Here is a 17,305-nt window from a genome sequence, read left to right on the forward strand (position 1 = left end):
AGGGAAGCAAAAATAATATAAAAACAGAGAGGGAGACAAACCATAAGAGACTCTTAAATGCAGAGACCAAACTGCCAGTTGCTGGAGGAATGTTGGGTGGGGGGACGTGCTAAATGGGCAAGAGGCATTAAAAGGGGGGCACTTGTTGGGATGAGCACTGGCTGTTATATGTAAGTGATAAATCGCTAAATCCTATTCCTGAAATCATTTAAAAAATATAGCTACTAGAAATTTTAAATTACATACATGGCTCACATTTGCATATACACACACCTTTTGGCTTTCTAAATCAGAACCATCCAGTATGTATGCATATGTATATTATACACATATATAGCATTTAAGCCATGAATAAATATATTTATGAGAACTTTTATACGTTATTTGATAGCAAATCATTCTTACAAAGACAGGTATAATATAATAATAGCATAAAAGAGGCCTCATTTATTGAGCTCCAACTTTGTGATACGGATAGCACTAAAAGCTTCAGATAGATTATCTGTAATCCTTCCAACAGGGAGCAGTAGTTTGGACAAAGACTGTGTGATTTGCCCCAGATCACACTCCTAAAAAGTGTTCAACTCAAGCTCTGAATGTAGGTCTGAGGACAATGTCTGCACCCTGTACTCCTTCAAATAAGGAAATCGAGAGAGGCCCTGTTTGGAAGGGACCAAATGAGGCTCGTCTTACGAAGATGGTCATTATCCACTTTGGGCAAGGACTATCCAAAGCCATATATCTATCATTAAGAAGGTGCTCCTTTTCCCCTTTGGACACTGTGGAATGAACAGTTTTGAAAACCGGCACACACACAACCCCCCAACCAGCCTGAGGAGTGCACTGCTCACCCTGCTCTGAGAAAGAATTTGCTGGAAGGACACAGAGTTTGAGCGCCCGCATAGCAAAGTCCACCAGAAGCAGCAAAACAATGGCACCAAGTGAGGTGTGGCCGGCTGTCTTTGGTGCCACCTCTCAGATGAGTTCTCTGCTCAATCCTTAGTGTGGCCAAAGCTTCTGACCCTAGTCCACCCTCGGAAAATGCATCAGTAAAACACCACTGATGGAGTGGGAAGCTCGAGAATACCCAAGGGGAAGTGACGCTACCACAGGAGAGAAAAGCAGAGTCGCCAAAAAGATGGCCGAAAGAAAGAGCCTTCTAAAACCCAAAATATCTTATGCCATCAAGCTTTGGAAAAATTAGGCATGCAAAATTTTGGCATTCCTTCGTCCATCTTCTCCCCCACCATGCTCCCAGTCGAATAAGCCTTGGAAGTCTACAGACATCTGCTCAGCGTGGCCACAAGTACCCACAAAAAGCAATTCTCCTTCCTGCAGCAGTTGGAAAAGTGGGGTGACGGACATGGAGGAGGGGGGAACTGGTCAGAAAAAAAAAGGCGAAAAGTTCAGTGACATTCAGACGTGAACCTAGGGATTTTTGAATGGTTCAGAATAGGACACTGTCACCTCTGATTTAATTAGAAGACTGTTTTCGGGATGCTGAAGGTCTCGGCTCATAATCAAGCACTTACATAATCCTCCTCATTGAGTCCTTGTTTCTCAACAGAACTTTTCACCTCCATGGAAAACTTCTCAAACTCAGGTTTCACTGTCCTCAGTAGAGTGATTGTTTGGAGGGATGAGTACGCTTGCTTAGCTTCAAAGTCATGCTTGTCTCCTCTCTTCCACGAGCCATCTCCTACAGAGAAAGAAAAATATTTATAATTCCAAGGCAGTCACCATAAAAGGATCATTCTCCCTCTTCAGCTGCAGCGTGTCACTACATGTTACTTTTGGCAGCTGGGGCAAGCGGTATTGTCACAGTTCTGCACTTGGATATAACGTGACCACATCAAGATCCTCAAAGGAGAAGAAGGCCTTTTGGACACGTGTTCCTTTGAAATGGGAGAGGAACATAAAAGCACTGTGGACTTCACTGCCTCAACCACAAAACTGTAATTTTCAGCACCTGAGAATCCAGCACTGGAGGAGTAAGAAGTAAATTTGTCTTCCTTTCCATTCACATTTTTTTAATACCTACAATCAACCGTGGAGGTCAACCAAGTTGTTACTACTGTGCAACAAACCTGATGTTATGTAGATGTGGAATGACAGGGAAGTCTATGTGTGACAACACAAGTCTTGTGCACAAGACTTATGCACAAGTATGATAAAGCTGGCACCATTCACAGGGAAAAGTTTGACATTATTGATATTCTTTGAAATATTTCTGGAATCTCTTCAGAATAAAAGCAGCTCAGGTGAACACGAAAGTTTATATCTCTGTAGTGTTGGGAGCACCATAACAATTATTTTTTGGATAATATTCGTCAGTGCATCAATAGTAACAAAATTAAAATTGCTAACATTTATTGGACATATATAACAATAAAAACTCTGTTTATTGAGCACTTTATACATATAAACTCATTGAATCTTTACAAGACTCTCTGTGATTCGGGCACATTATCCTATGTTACAGATGAGGAAACTGAGGCATTGAGAAGAAACTGGGTCCTCCCTGCTTCACAGCACTCCCTCTCACAAAAGCAAAGGCAGATTACATGGATAAGAATCATTACTCTTCTAGTTATGATTTCATTTTTGAGGAAATATGTGGCCTGCAGGACCCCAAAAGGAAACATGGGCTTCCAACATGTGGCAATAAACTGTTGTTTCTATGAATTACCATTATGACCCCTACAGATCTCTGGAAATACAACAAGGAATTCAGCCCACTAGAGTTCAACATCAAAGTCAGTTGTTCACACCAAGCCCCTAGTCCACAGTGGACACGTGGAGCCCAGCAGCTAAGCAGTGAGGATGTCTGGGGAGTGTGCAGCCAGGGCTCGGGGCACTCACTCTGCTCTTATAGACAAAGCTCCATAAACAGTCGGTGGCTCTGGAACTTCTACCACAGCTTAAATCAGACAAACATTAACTAACTGTATACCACACACAAGGTTCTGTGATAGCCAGCACAGGACACGTCATGAATGTCTTGAACAGGCTCCACCACCATCACAGAGGGGTTTAGAGGGGCACCTGGGTGGCTCAGTCAGCTGGGCATCTGACCCTTGGTTTCGGCTCAGGTCATGATCTCACAGCTATAAGATTAAGCCCCCCGTTAAGCTCCACACTGGGTGTGGCACCTGCTTGGGAGCCTCTCTCCCCTTCTCTCTCTCTCTCTCTCTCTCTCTCTCTCAAAAAAAAAAAAAAAGAGGGATTCAGAAATAGACACGTAAATAACTGAAGTTATTACAGGGTAACAGTTAGCTTACTATAGCAGGAGGCAGGGGAATACAAAGAAACAATGCAGAGGGTAGAGGAGGAGGCAAGAGGCTCCCACACTCCTAAGGGGGGTGGTTTCGAGGGAGGTGGAGGAGCAGGTATCGGCTGGTCCTAAATGTGTGAATAGGATTTTAATAGAAGGAGAGCAGGATGGAAAGGCGTGCTTGGCAGAGCCTGTGGCACAGGCAAAGGTGCAAATGTGTATGACATCAAGTAGGCAGCTGGGAGCCTCAGTCTAGAGCATGAGAAAAGGCAGAGGCAAAGAATTTATTTGTGGGGGCATCTGTATAACCATAATCCTATTAATAGCAACCATTTATTAATTGCTTACTCTGTGCCAGGGAGCTGTTAAAAGATAAATAAGACAGAGCTGAGGACAGAATTCATTAAGGACTAGATCCACTCTCAATGAGCACAGATTAAATTTCAAGCCACCAAACAAAACTTGACAAAGTCCTCCTCCTTCATATGAAACCTCCCAAACACCAAGGAAGCGGCAACATGCACGGCAGCTGTGCCCGTAGTGAGTGAGTTACAGCCACTGCCACCAGCCAGGGGACCCAGCGGGTGCTCAAGACCCAGGCAACACAGTCTCTGTTAAGGAGCCAGATCCATTTGCCAGGAAGACCCCCAATTCTAAGAATGTCCAGAACATTCTTCATCCCAAAGAGGAACCCATTTCTTATAAGCATGCAATCAATACTTATTGATTCATTTATAATTGATTTGAGATACCAAGACTCAAAAGGAATGGTATTTTGTAGGCAAAGAGGGTCAGAGTTTCTAAGCTCCGGGAAAGAGTATTCTCCAAACACAGAAGAAAGAAAATACTTAACCCTAAAGGGTTTTATTCTGTGGAATTAGAAAATACATATACAACTGGAAACAGTAACTATCTCTGTTATGAAACTGGAAAACACTCTTTTCTGAAAGAAGTGAAATCCAATGTAATAAATCTGTCTACCACAATCCAAAGAGGAATAACTGTAGAGTTTTGTCTTCTAGAAAAAAAATGGAAACAATAATGCTTAAATAAATCTGAGCCAAACTAAATAGTTCCCTTGTCACAACCATAATCGATACTGTAACTTCTCACTTTTGTGGGCATTTCTTATTGTAATATGTCAGTAACATTTCCCATACACAGGGTGTTGAACACTGGAAAAGCAGAGTTAGCTTGGCATGATGCCCCATCAGCGAGGACAAATTTAATTCAGTAGACAACTGGGTGCCTCTAGAGATTTACGAGTGTAACAGAAGAATGACATGATCAGAATCATGCCTTGGGAAATAGCAATGGATTACTATGGGGAGACACGGAGGGTTCACAGCCACAGTAATCCAGGCAAGAGGTTACAAGAGGCTCTAATGGGAAGTCACACACCAAAAAACCAAACATGGCTCTTTGGGTAGTTAGAATTACAGGAAAATTTTTTCTTTTCTTTTTTTTTGCATTTTTCTGAATCTAGTAAATTATAAATACAAAATATTTACTGCTTTTACAATCGTAAGAGGGAGAGTCCTTGAGAATAAAAGCAGAGGACAGTGCAAGAGGAATCTCAAGACTCTGAAGAGTTAGGGAGTGAGGGACAACAAAAAGAGAGGCACGTCGCTGATGACGCCAAAGAGGAAAGGAAAATGGGATGTTATTAAAGGAAAGCGCAGAGCCAGATGGCGGAAGAGGGATATGAGGTGGAAATGGTAATGACTTCAGTTAGGGTCACGGTCAACCCAAGGTGACTAACTACAGAATGCCCAAGTGACAACACCAGGCTAGAGTTGGAAATAGCAGTCTGACGCCAGAAAAAGGAGTGAGCACTAGAGAGTATTGGATGCCATTTCCAAATGGCTTCAAGTGAAACCAGGGAGTGACCACATTGGATAAGAAAGAGAAGGAGAAGGGTTGAGCACAGACACCTTGTGGATGCTGTTTCTAGTGGGCAGGAGGAGGAAGAGGAGACAGAGAGGAGCTAACAGAGAACCAAAGAATGCTGTGCCACCAAAACCAAGAAAAACAGGGTTAGGGAGTGGGGAAGAGGAGAAGGTGGGTGATGGGCATTGAAGAGGGCACTTGTTGGGATGAGCACTGGGTGTTGTATGGAAACCAATTTGACAATAAATTATATTAAAAAAAAAAAAAAAGAAAGAAAAACAGGATTTCCAGAAACAAATGGGTGGAAACAATACAGAATTCTCTGGAGCTGTGCTGCCTAATAGAGCAGCCACCAGCCACATGTGTGACAATTTACATTTAAATTAATTAAAATTAAATAAAATTTTAAATTTGGTTCCTCGGTCACACTTGCCCACATTTCAGGTGCTCAATGGCTCCGTGTGGCTAGTAGCCACCATACTGGGCAACCTAGAACAGAACAGAGGCAGCGTCACAGAAAGTTTCACTGGACAGCACTGCTTTAGAGGCACAGAGACTTGTTCTGAGGTAGGCCAATGGCTTTGGTAGTGAGGTCATTGGTGACCTTGATGATGGCACTTTCAGAGTGGTGAGCACTAATGTCATATTCTTTCAATGCTCCTGAGCAAGGGATCAAGAAGATGAAAAAGAAGTCTGCTAGTGAAAAGTAGGGCAGGGAAGGTGATTCTTTGAAGTTGGTTCAGGAGTGAGGAAAGTGTTGCTTTGTTTTGTTTTAAACATCATGGAGTCCCAAGCTAGCATTTAGAGTAAGGGCACAGAATATTTGTGAAAGAGGAAGTAACCTGCTCACCATCAAGCCCTCCTGTGGCCAGAGAGCTGGAACTGGCAAAAGGTACCCACACTGGGATAACAAGCTGAAACATCACAGAATACATCCAAGAAATGAATGCCTGGAGTTCACCTGGACTGACCTTGCCTCACTCTACCCTCTCCGAATGTCTAGGTGTTAAATGCTTGTCATGAGCTAGGCTGGTCCAGTCTTCCTCCCATCAGTAATAACAGCACCACTTACTGCGTGATTCCATTGTGAATGGCATTTCCTATAGCATTTCATTCTTTATTCCTCATAAAAACTCCATGAAGAAGATCTAAGTATGATTGCCACCTTCCAGACAAGGAAACTGCGGCTCAAGGAAATTAATGTGCCCCAAGCCACTTAGCTAATAAACAACAGTGGCAGGATTCAAATGCAAGCCAGACTCAAACACTGGTGCCATGCCATACCTGCTCTACCTTCATCTCATCAGGGTTTGGGGTGTTCCAAGCTTTAAAACTGAGCAACGCAATGGGATGACAAAAATGTTAAAAACGAAGTAACACAGAAAGAAAGATCAGAGGAGGAAGAGTCTAAATGTTACAGTTCAAAGATTGTATGAAAGTTCTTTTTCTTTTCTCATGGTCACAAACTGACTTTAATGGGCATATACTATTTTTATAGCAAAACATAATAAATCTAATCTCTCCTCAATGTTTCTATTTTTCCACTTTTAGCAAGTCAATTTATGTGCATCACCTAGCTCTACTTCACTTTCATCTTCACCTTAATTAGTGCTCTCTGAGTTAATCAGGAAGTCAAGAAAGCTCTACAGTAATCTTACAGTCCTGGACAGGATCACCTAAATAACCTGCCACCTAACTTACATCCAAAGACAATAATGCCAATGAATAAGAATGCCAAGAGGTGCTATTAAAAACTCTACAAGGCAATATATATCATCTTCTCTCTAGATTTTGTTAAACCTATCCTTTCGGTCTTATTTTCCATCGTTTGAATCCCCTACCCCCCATAGTATATTCTGAATTCCTGTAACAATATAATTTGGGCAAATCTGATAATTTTTTTGAGTACTCATCAAGACCAAACAATCCAGTTATCAGTAAATATGAACACAGTGTCCATATGTTTTTTTAATCCAATGGCAAGTTAAGTATTAATTAAAAGAGAGTCTTTTCCTAGAACTTGTATGGAGGAAGCACAGGGAGAGGAGGATGTTGAAAAACTTTTCCTGAACATATATCTGGTGATTCAGGCACAGAATCTCAGAGAGGACCCTTTACTGATAATGGACACCAGAATCTTGGTCCAGGTCCCCCTGCCTGCCATAACATTCTGTCTACTGCTTCTACTCTGAGGAGGAAAGGGCTTCAGGGTCTGTGGCAAACATGGACATTTGTTTCCCATCATCCATTCTTCTTTCTCCATTAGTAACAGATTCCTAAATTGATTTGGGACAACAATGAGTCCAGCTGAAAGCGCACATTTACTGCCCTCCCTCACAACTAGGGGTAGCAAATGATATGTAAGAAGTTAATGAGAGAGGCTTCCAGAGAGCCTTCAAACAGAACTGAGTCAACGGAGATGGTCTCTTTCCCCCTTCATCTTGCCTAGATTGAAGACACAATCCCTGGAGTCCTAGCCACCATCTTGTGATCTTGAGGATGGACACCGTTCACTAAGATTAAAGGTGCCAAAAAACAGAAGAAGTTTGCATCCTTGATGACATTATGGAACGACCACCTCTGCTCTCAACTGCCCACCTCTGTAAAGGATAAACCTCTACATTTGTTTAAATCACTATAGGTGGGAGTTTTGCATGCAGATGTAATTCTTAATGCACCTACATCCATTCCTAGGCTGTATTAGATAAAGTTGGTTAATTTGTTAATGGAATGTATGGCCTGAACTTATCTATAAAACTATAAAACTTACCTATAGTTTTATCTATAAAACTATACCAAGAAGAGTTTATGAACTTACCATTTTTTGAGTACTATATATAATCAGCAAAGCAAACTAACACTAATAATAAAGCTAATATTTATTAAACACTCATGTTTCAAGAAGTTTTCTATGTATCTCACATACATTATCTCATTTATTACTCAGCCTGATACGAAGAAGTAAGTACTATTATTATCATTAGAAGAAACTAAGACTTGCAGGGGAGGGCAGGGTTGCATCAATTTGCCAAGAGCACAGCCCCTCAGAGAGACTGATGCCAGAGCCCAAAACCTGACAACCATCAGGTGAAAAAGAAAGGGTACCTAATCAGAAACACCAAGGATACGTTGTAGGTTATATAGAGTACACTGTGTAACTCTGCAATTAAATTTTCAAGAAGCAGAAAAACTGAATTCATGGAAAAAATATGTTTTAAAAAGTTGACCCAAAATTACACTGATTATACACTAATACAACGCAATGAGAAGGACACAGCATCGCTTTTGTAGTACTCTTGCCAAATAAGTTTAAACTCAATCTTACCATGTGAAAACAACAGGTAAATCCAAACTGGGAGACATTCTACAAAATAACAAACTCATCAGAAGCGTCAGGTCATAAGTGACAAAGATTAAGAAAATATCACAGATTGGTAAAGATTAAGGAGATACAACAACTAAATGGTTTGGATCCTGGAACAGAAAAAGATCATTAGGAGGAAAGGTAGTAAATTTCAAATAAGACTTGTAGTTTAGTTAGTAGTATTGTACCAATGTTAATATTCTTATTTTGATAATTGTACTATGGTTATTTAAGTTGTTAACATTAGAGGGATCTGGGTAAAAGATATACATGAACTCTCTATATTATTTTTGCAGATTTTCTTTAAGTCTAAAATTATTTCAAAACTATTTTTTTAAGTTTTTCAAAAATTACCTCTAAAAAGAAGTTAGGTCCAGATACAGAGTTGAATTGTTTCCATCTTTCAAGGAATATTCTTATGGTATATAAACTGTTCTAGAGCACAAAAACAATGGAAAGTGTCCCGATTAATTTTATAAAGCTAATATAAACCTGACATTAAAACTGGCAATACCACCTCAAGGCAAGAAAACTACTGTCCAATCTCACTCATGAATATAGACTCAAAAATCCTAAATAAGATTCTAAAAACATAAAATCAGCAGTGCATCTAAAAAAGTCATCATGACAAAATGTACTTAATTCCAAGAATACTGCAAGGACTCAATATTAGGAAATCTATTAAAAGTATATGTCAAGTGTATTTGATAACATTCACTGCTCATTTCCAATTTTTAAAACCACACTTAAGAAACTAGAAATAAAAGGATACCTTAACATGTGCTTCAGTTCAAGAAGTCAAAAATTAATATAATGTATATATTATATATATATTATATTATATTATATATATAATATAATAATATTCTGGAGGTTCTTGCCAATGCAATAAGAAAAGAAAAATATATATTCAACTTCAAAATGAAGGAAAAACTCTTGTCCTGTATGAAAATGATATAAAAACTACTGGAACAGAGGATTTAATATGTGGAATTCTAAAATAAATAAATAAAAATTCATAGCTTATCTACATAACAACTACAATTATAAAATGTAATGGGAAATGATCACCATCATAGTAACAACCAGAAAACATAACCTCTAAGAATGAACTCAACAAGAATGGTACAGAACATAAATAAAGAAACTGAAAAACTTAGCTTATGGACATAAAAAGAAGTTCAAATATATAAAATAATTTAAAAGTTAGACGATGTAAGGATGCAGAAAAACAGACAATCTCATAGCTTGTTGCAAAAGCATAAAGTGGTAAACCTCTTTACAGGTCAACTTGGCAATATCTATCAAAACTTAAAACTTTTGACCCAGAAATTCTACTTCAAGAAACTTATCCTACAGATAATATGTATGTATAACTATGTGTATGTGCATGTGTGCACGCACATACAAAGCCACTCAATATAGGACTGTTCTTAATAGTAAAAAGCTGAGAACAGCATAAATATTGAAAAATGACAGACTATTTACATAAAGATGGCATATCAGCATTACAAAATACTATGTAGCCACACTTGAAACAGTATCAACACTTTATTAAAAAATATTTTCATGGGTCGCCTGGGTGGCGCAGTCGGTTAAGCGTCCGACTTCAGCCAGGTCACGATCTCGCGGTCCGTGAGTTCGAGCCCCACGTCAGGCTCTGGGCTGATGGCTCAGAGCCTGGAGCCTGTTTCCGATTCTGTGTCTCCCTCTCTCTCTGCCCCTCCCCCGTTCATGCTCTGTCTCTCTCTGTCCCAAAAATAAATAAACGTTGAAAAAAAAATATTTTCGTAAATATGTTTTTTTATAAAATAAGCAAGACGTACATACTTCTACATATTATCAATATACTTTTAGCTGGGTGGCAGAATTATAGTAACTTACTTTCTGCCCTGTGATTTTCTATTTCTCTCAAATTTTCTTAATACTCATGTATTATAATTAGCAAGGAAAAGTAATACAAGCTTTACCTGCAGATGCAAGAAATTCCGGTACCTAATATTTGCATTGCCCTGGCCCATTTATACTGTGCATTCACATCATTTTCTCCAAATAAATACTATGTTTGCATTACCAACTTACAAAACTCAGGATAAATGTTTTTCATTTTTCACCAGTCTCTACTACTATCTCAGTAAACTTAATGCTATAGCCAATAACATAATTACATTCTGATCTGTGGTCAAAAGGTGAAAGCAGCACTTTGCTTATGCAAAGAGAAGGGGAAAGACAACCATGGCAGCAAGGAGGAAAAACATGGTGTTTACCCTACAAGCCTCAAATCTCCAATCTTATCCACTACAGGAAGCTGTAGCTACTTGTGTTTCATCAACTTTTGTTTATCCCTGTGAGAACTGTGTTTTATTATCTGTTTATGCACAATGCTCTATTGCTTGGGTTGCTTGAATAAGCCAGGGTATCAGAGCAGGAAACTGAGGTGGATGCTTCAATGTCTAGATCCTGTCTAACCATATCTCAACAGCAAGAACTGGGAAGTCGAGCTCAGCATAAACAAGCCACTTGCGATAAGCACACTTATGATTCCCTATAACTGCTCAGCTTTGAGCAGTCAAGATGCAGTATTTAAGAAAATGTGCCATTGCTCTATACTGTCTCCTTCAGAGAGAGCCCTAATCACATATGGAGAAAATGTTTTGTATCTGTGATCTTCATAGCCTTCTTAAACACCCTCCATCACAGGAACACTGGGAACTTCCCCGGATCCATTTTAAGAAATTATATTCTTTCAATCATATGTGTTGGTGGATCTCGAACTTCTACAAAGGAGAAGCTTAATGGGCAGTAATCTGGAAGGAAGAGGGGCTGGGAGCAGTAGCTTTTAAAATGTTTTACCTCAATTTACAGTAATAGTTGTTTTACTTTCACACTATAACCCATTACAAACACATGTGTAACATGCATAAATATATACACACATACAATTATATTTCCAAAATAAAAGTTTTATGAAACAATACACATGCAATGTGTAATACACTTTGACATGTTCTATTATGTTGATATATTCTAGTCTATTCTATTAAAAATTATGCCCAAATCTCACTAACATTCTTCCAATAGTCAATCATGGTGGCAACCTGCAGTTGGAAACACACTGAGGAGGGGTCTTTAGGGCCTGGATTTACAACCATCTGGAGGACTGGAGAGAGGTATGCTCACTCCCAAACAAGTCTGTTGCCATCACCAGTATGAGGTATCTGCTTGCTGAGTTCTCAGAGAAGAAAAGCGTGAGAACTTACAAGAAGTCCCCAGAGTGTTCAATATCACAGATTTCTAAAACCCTTTTTATGGAACCAGATCTATTGAGGTAATTCAAATTACTGGCTTTCTCATGACCTCGTTTTGACACCTTCGAGGGAGGGGAGACTGGAAGCGGTATAAGCATTTACCGTAGGAAGAGCTGTTGAAGAGCTCGATGTTGAAGAAGGCGTAGTCTCCACTGGTCATCCCGTGCTTGTGCGCTGCCAGCATGATGCCCCGGACCGTGTCACTGCTTGCACACATGATCACCACTGGGGAAGGAGGAACAAACAACATGCATGAAACACCCCTTCCCAGAGGATAGTGGGGACGCGGAAACCAGGGGAGGGAGACAGGGTACTAATATAGCCCTTAAAGCATCTCCTCACTCATTACTTACTAATTACAGAGGGAGTGAATAGTAACTTTACAGTGGAGAAAGCAAGCGGTCACCAGCATAACCAAGTGATGAAAGCCAATATCATCAACCATGGGAACACATTCATGAGCTTACACCCAGGATCCAAATGTCAGATGGGCAACATAAATCTAATCAGGAGAGAGGCCAAAAACTCAACTTGGGGGACCGTCTATAGAATAGTTGTCCTCTGCTCATGAAAACGATCAGTTTCATGAAAACAAAGACAGCCTGATGAAATGTTCTAAACTAACAAGACTTTTAGGAGCAGAAAATTAAATACCGTGTGTGATTCTGGATCCTAAAAAAAATAATAAAAAAGTGTTGCTATAAAGGGCATTATGGAGACAACCGGAGAAATCTGAATAAGTCTGTAAATTAGATAGCAGTGTTGCGTCTGTGTTCAAGTTTTTGCTTTTCATATTTATACTGTGGTTACGTAAGTGAATGCCCTTGTTCTTAGGAAACACAGACTTAAGTATTTACGGGTAAGGGAACATGATGGCCCTACTTCTCAAATGGTCCATAAAAAGATCATTGTGTGAGTGTGTGTGTGTGTGTGTGTGTGTGTGTGTGTGTGTGTGTTTGAAGAGGAGTAGGAGAAGGAGGAGGGGAGAGATTTGGAATGAAAGCATATGTGGCAAAATGTTAATAATTGGTAACAATCTGGGTGAAGGCTGTGCAAAGGTTCTTTATACTTTCTTACATCTTTTCCAAAAGTGTAAAATTACTTCAAAATAAAGTTTTTAAAAAATACCTCAAATGTATCATCAGATTTACCCAATATAAGCCAGTCAAGTGTGTCAACTGCTTTTAATACTTAACAGCATGGAAAATACATTTTCCTGAAGAAGCAAACTGAATGGTTTGAGGGAGAACAGTCATTTGTCAAATCAGGATTCAGTGAGGGGTATAAGCTTTCTGCTGTCTGAATTTTGAAACACTTTTCTCAAGCTGTCTCAACGTATATAGGAAATAGTTAACAGAATTCCAGGCCCCACCTCATGTTCTCTCAGCTTATACCCACACTTGTCAAACTTGAGAAGCTTTAAACAGCTCCAGAACATTGTTGCCCGCCACATAAGAGCTACATCAGCCAACAGTGAAGTGGGTACCTGGCCGTTATCTAGTTAATTTGATCATTGTTGATGGCCCTGGTCCATCAAAACACAGACCACTGTGTTTTGCTGCATACATGGAAACAGAAGCCCTGGAGAGGTCTGGGGGCTATAACCATATTATCACCATGCATGCAGCCCTCCGCGATGTACACGTTCTTTGAAAAAGCATGGGTGCTGAAAGACGTAAAACAAACCTACGTGAAGGTTTACGCACTTGATATTCTGTTTACTGTACATGTTAATTCAAAGTGTTCAATCATGACTCTGACATTTCTTACCACAAAAGGGCTCTGTATGCAGGGTAAAAGCTCTGAAAAACAAGTTTTAACAATACAAAACTCCTAAAGGTCTATAACTGTGGGGATAGGTGTTATCTGTGCCTGGAAATATTGTTATATATTTGGAATAAATAGTCAAATTCCAAGGTGCCTTAGCAAGGAAGCTTTCAAAGAAACTCTTCATCGCTTATTATGACCTAGACCCTTGTTTTAGCTCTGATTCAATTCTCAACCCTGGAATGACAAAAGAGCCATAGAGTCCTACAGAGCAGCCAATAAGGACAAGGCTGAGGCTGGACAAGTTTGAAAAGCACAGATTCCAAGAGTGGGCATCTGCAGAAGGCCCTGGGAGGCTCTGGCTGACTGTCCAGCAGCTCTTATCAGCTTTTGATCAACTGATCATAGTCTGGAGCTTGGCTCTAAACCCCTGGATATAGAACCTGATTCTGTCAGCACATAAAAAATAGAGTCATTGCTTACAGGCAGAGTCCCAATAACCTAACTCAGATGTTCTGGTTTTTTTTTTTAATGGTTATTAATTTTTGAGAGAGAGAGAGAGACAGAGGGTGAGCAGGGGCAGGAGCAGGGAGAGAGGGGGACACAGAATCTGAAGCAGGCTTCAGGCTCCGGGCTGTCAGCACAGAGCCCGATGCAGGGCCTGAACCCATGAACCATGAGATCATGACCTGAGCCAAAGTCAGAAGGTTAACTGACTGAGCCACCCAGGCACCCCCTAACTCAGATGTGTTTAGGCACCCTGAGACGCAGATTACTTGATTTCAATGATAACCAGAGTGGTCACGAACACATTTGTGTCAGCATATACCTGGGCATGCCAACTGATAAGCCAAATTGTAAGGTAGTAGAATGCTAGTGAGGATGAAATCAGACTCAGGGACGTCAGTTGGAGGATTCAGGCACCCAAAGGCACCAGGCCATACAAGTGCTATACCTGGCCCAGGACCGAGCAGGCGGTGTCGTTAGGCCAGAGCACAAGCTTCCCCAAGTCCTGGACAGGCTATGCCCAACACCTGCCCCTCTATCACTTCTTTGTCTATTTTTACAGTCCTGGCCCATCTCCTCCCTATTCCTATCACCACCAAGACCAAACCTTCTGACAGACATATTCTTTCTTTAAAATGTCAGTACCTGCTTGGGCTGAGCAAGAGTGACCCACAGCAGCAGTGTGTCTATGTAAGCACACTTTGATTATTTTTTTTTAAGGTTTATTTATTTTTGAGAGAGAGAGAGAGAGAGAGCGCGCGAGCACAAGCGGGGGAGGGGCAGAAAGAGACAGACACAGAGGATCCCAAGAAGGCTCTGCACTGACAGCAATGAGCCCGATGTGGGGCTTGAACCCACAGACGGTGAGATCATGACCTGAGCCAAAGTCAGATGCTCAACCGATTGAGCCACCTAAGTGCCCCGATTTTGATTATTTTATACCTCATCCACTTTGTGTTGACCATGTAGTTAAACTCTCAAAAAGGAAATCTTAATTTCCAAGTCCATGGACAGGATATCGTTTTTTTCTTGCATAAAACAAACCCATAATGTACATTATCATCCAGTTTAAGTTGGAACAAGTACTCACAGACACCAGCAGAGCAGAGACAATGCAGAATCCTTCTTGATCTGTAGGCTGTTCCCTAATCTCTTACGGCTATTTCATTCATGCCTAACTCCACAGCAACTATTTTTAACAACTTGCCTTTATACAATCTGCCAGAAGGCTTAAAATAGTTTTCACTAAAATAGCTTTCTCTTCCTACTCATGTTTCATCAGTTTATACAATAACTAATTAAATTACATACTTATGATAATAAGTACAAGTGGTATAAACACATTTGGCAACAACTCTTGGAAAGGACACAGACAAGTGTGAGAAGAGTGTGGGCATACTCAGGAGAAGTATACAACTACCAGCATTCACCAACAGTCAATAAAGTGTACAGAGAAAAAGAGACCTTCAGCTAATCCTACCGGCTGCTTAAATGAAGGTCAATTAAGACAATTTGTGTTGTATTTAAGTATAGTTAAATATATAAATACTAAGTTTTTTGGTCAAACTGTTAAGTTTCTGAAAGAGGGGATGATAGTGTGATCCTAAGTTTCTGGGTGTTCTTCATTCTGCTCTATTTTTCTCTTTGCCAAAGAACTTGTGATGTTCCATGGCATCCTCCACCATCTGATTCCCAGTGTCTCTTCTGTAAGTGACTTCTCACGATCACAATATGTTCTTGCAATCACTCTAAGAAGGGCAGAGAGAGAAGTGCAGAGGGGTGACTACAGAGGTCAATTCAGAGAACCAGAAACAGAGCAGGTAGCATAACTGAGTTAGGAGGCTATCTTTTCCCCCGGCTCAAGTTTCCATCTGGAGCAACCTCTGAGAGAGTGACACTCCTCATCTCTCAATGGACCTCCATTTATCCCTCTCCCCCCACCCACCCCAGAGGAAAAGGACTAAATTGTTGGATTGGTGAGTCTAAAACCAAAAATGGCATGCTGGACCCAGCCTTTTCTTCCTTCCTTTTTTGGGACATGTCTGCTTGTGGAGGGCACATATTAGGGGAGAAATAATAGCAAATAGGCCCTCTTGGCAACAAAGCTACATCCATATTTTCTAATACATTTTACCAGCAGTAAAAACATATTTTCAGAGCACCTGGGTGGCTCATTCGGTTAAGCATCTGAATCTTGGTTTCGGCTCAGGTCATGATCTCACGGATCACGAGTTTGAGCCCCGCATCGGGCTCTGTGCTGCCAGCGCAGAGCCTGCTTGGGACTCTATCTTTCTCCCTCTCTCTCTATGCTCTTCCCCTGCTCACTCGCTCTCAAAATTAATAAACTTTAAAAAAAAAAAAAGGAAAAGAGATGTTATGTCATGAAAGTGAAGCAAGATATGCCATGTGCTGAAAATCAAAAATATGATAGCAGAAATTACAAACCAAAACTTAATAGAAATCTGGGGCATAGTCAGAGGAATATCTAAATAAGAGGAATTTCTTTTTAAAAGACAGGTGGTAGGGGCGCCTGGGTGGCGCAGTCGGTTAAGCGTCCGACTTCAGCCAGGTCACGATCTTGCGGTCCGTGAGTTCGAGCCCCATGTCAGGCTCTGGGCTGATGGCTCGGAGCCTGGAGCCTGTTTCCGATTCTGTGTCTCCCTCTCTCTCTGCCCCTCCCCCGTTCATGCTCTGTCTCTCTCTGTCCCAAAAATAAATAAACGTTGAAAAAAAAAAAAAATTTTAAAAGACAGGTGGTACTGTCAGAATGGCTAAAATTAAATCAGGAAACAACAGAGACTGGCAAAGTGTGAAGAAAGGGGAACCCTTTTGCACTGCTGGTGGGAATGCAAACTTGTGCAGTCACTCTGGAAGTTCCTCAAAAAATTAAAAACAGAACTACTCTACGACCCAGCAATTGCACTACTAGGAATTTATTCAAAGGATACAAAAATGCTAATTCGAGGGACACCTGGGTAGCTCAGTCAGTTCAGTGTCCGACTTTGGCTCAGGTCATGATCTCACAGCTTGTGGGTTCAAGCTCCACAGGTTGGAGCCTGTTTCAGATTCTGAGCCTCCATCTCCCTCTGCCCCTCCCCCACTCACACACTGTCCCCCCCCAAAAATAAACATTAAAAAAAAATTTTTAATGCTGATTCCAAGAGGCACATACATCCCAATGTTTACAGCAGCACT

The 17,305-nt window shown here is 40.6% G+C and overlaps 1 protein-coding gene across 2 annotated transcripts in view; it reads right to left on the minus strand.

Annotated features, from left to right (window-relative positions):
- The window catches only part of NPR3 (natriuretic peptide receptor 3), a 78,857-nt gene that overhangs the window by 50,508 nt on the left and 11,044 nt on the right, over positions 1 to 17,305 (minus strand). For both annotated transcript variants that reach the window (XM_043600367.1, XM_043600359.1), the window contains exons 2-3: positions 11,939 to 12,061; positions 1,533 to 1,699 (exon numbers count right to left, since the gene is read on the minus strand). In XM_043600367.1, the coding sequence (XP_043456302.1) occupies positions 1,533 to 1,699; positions 11,939 to 12,061 (290 nt within the window). The remainder of the gene's footprint in view (positions 1 to 1,532; positions 1,700 to 11,938; positions 12,062 to 17,305) is intronic.

Source organism: Prionailurus bengalensis, chromosome A1 (genome assembly GCF_016509475.1).
Source record: "Prionailurus bengalensis isolate Pbe53 chromosome A1, Fcat_Pben_1.1_paternal_pri, whole genome shotgun sequence".
Lineage (NCBI taxonomy): Eukaryota > Metazoa > Chordata > Mammalia > Carnivora > Felidae > Prionailurus > Prionailurus bengalensis.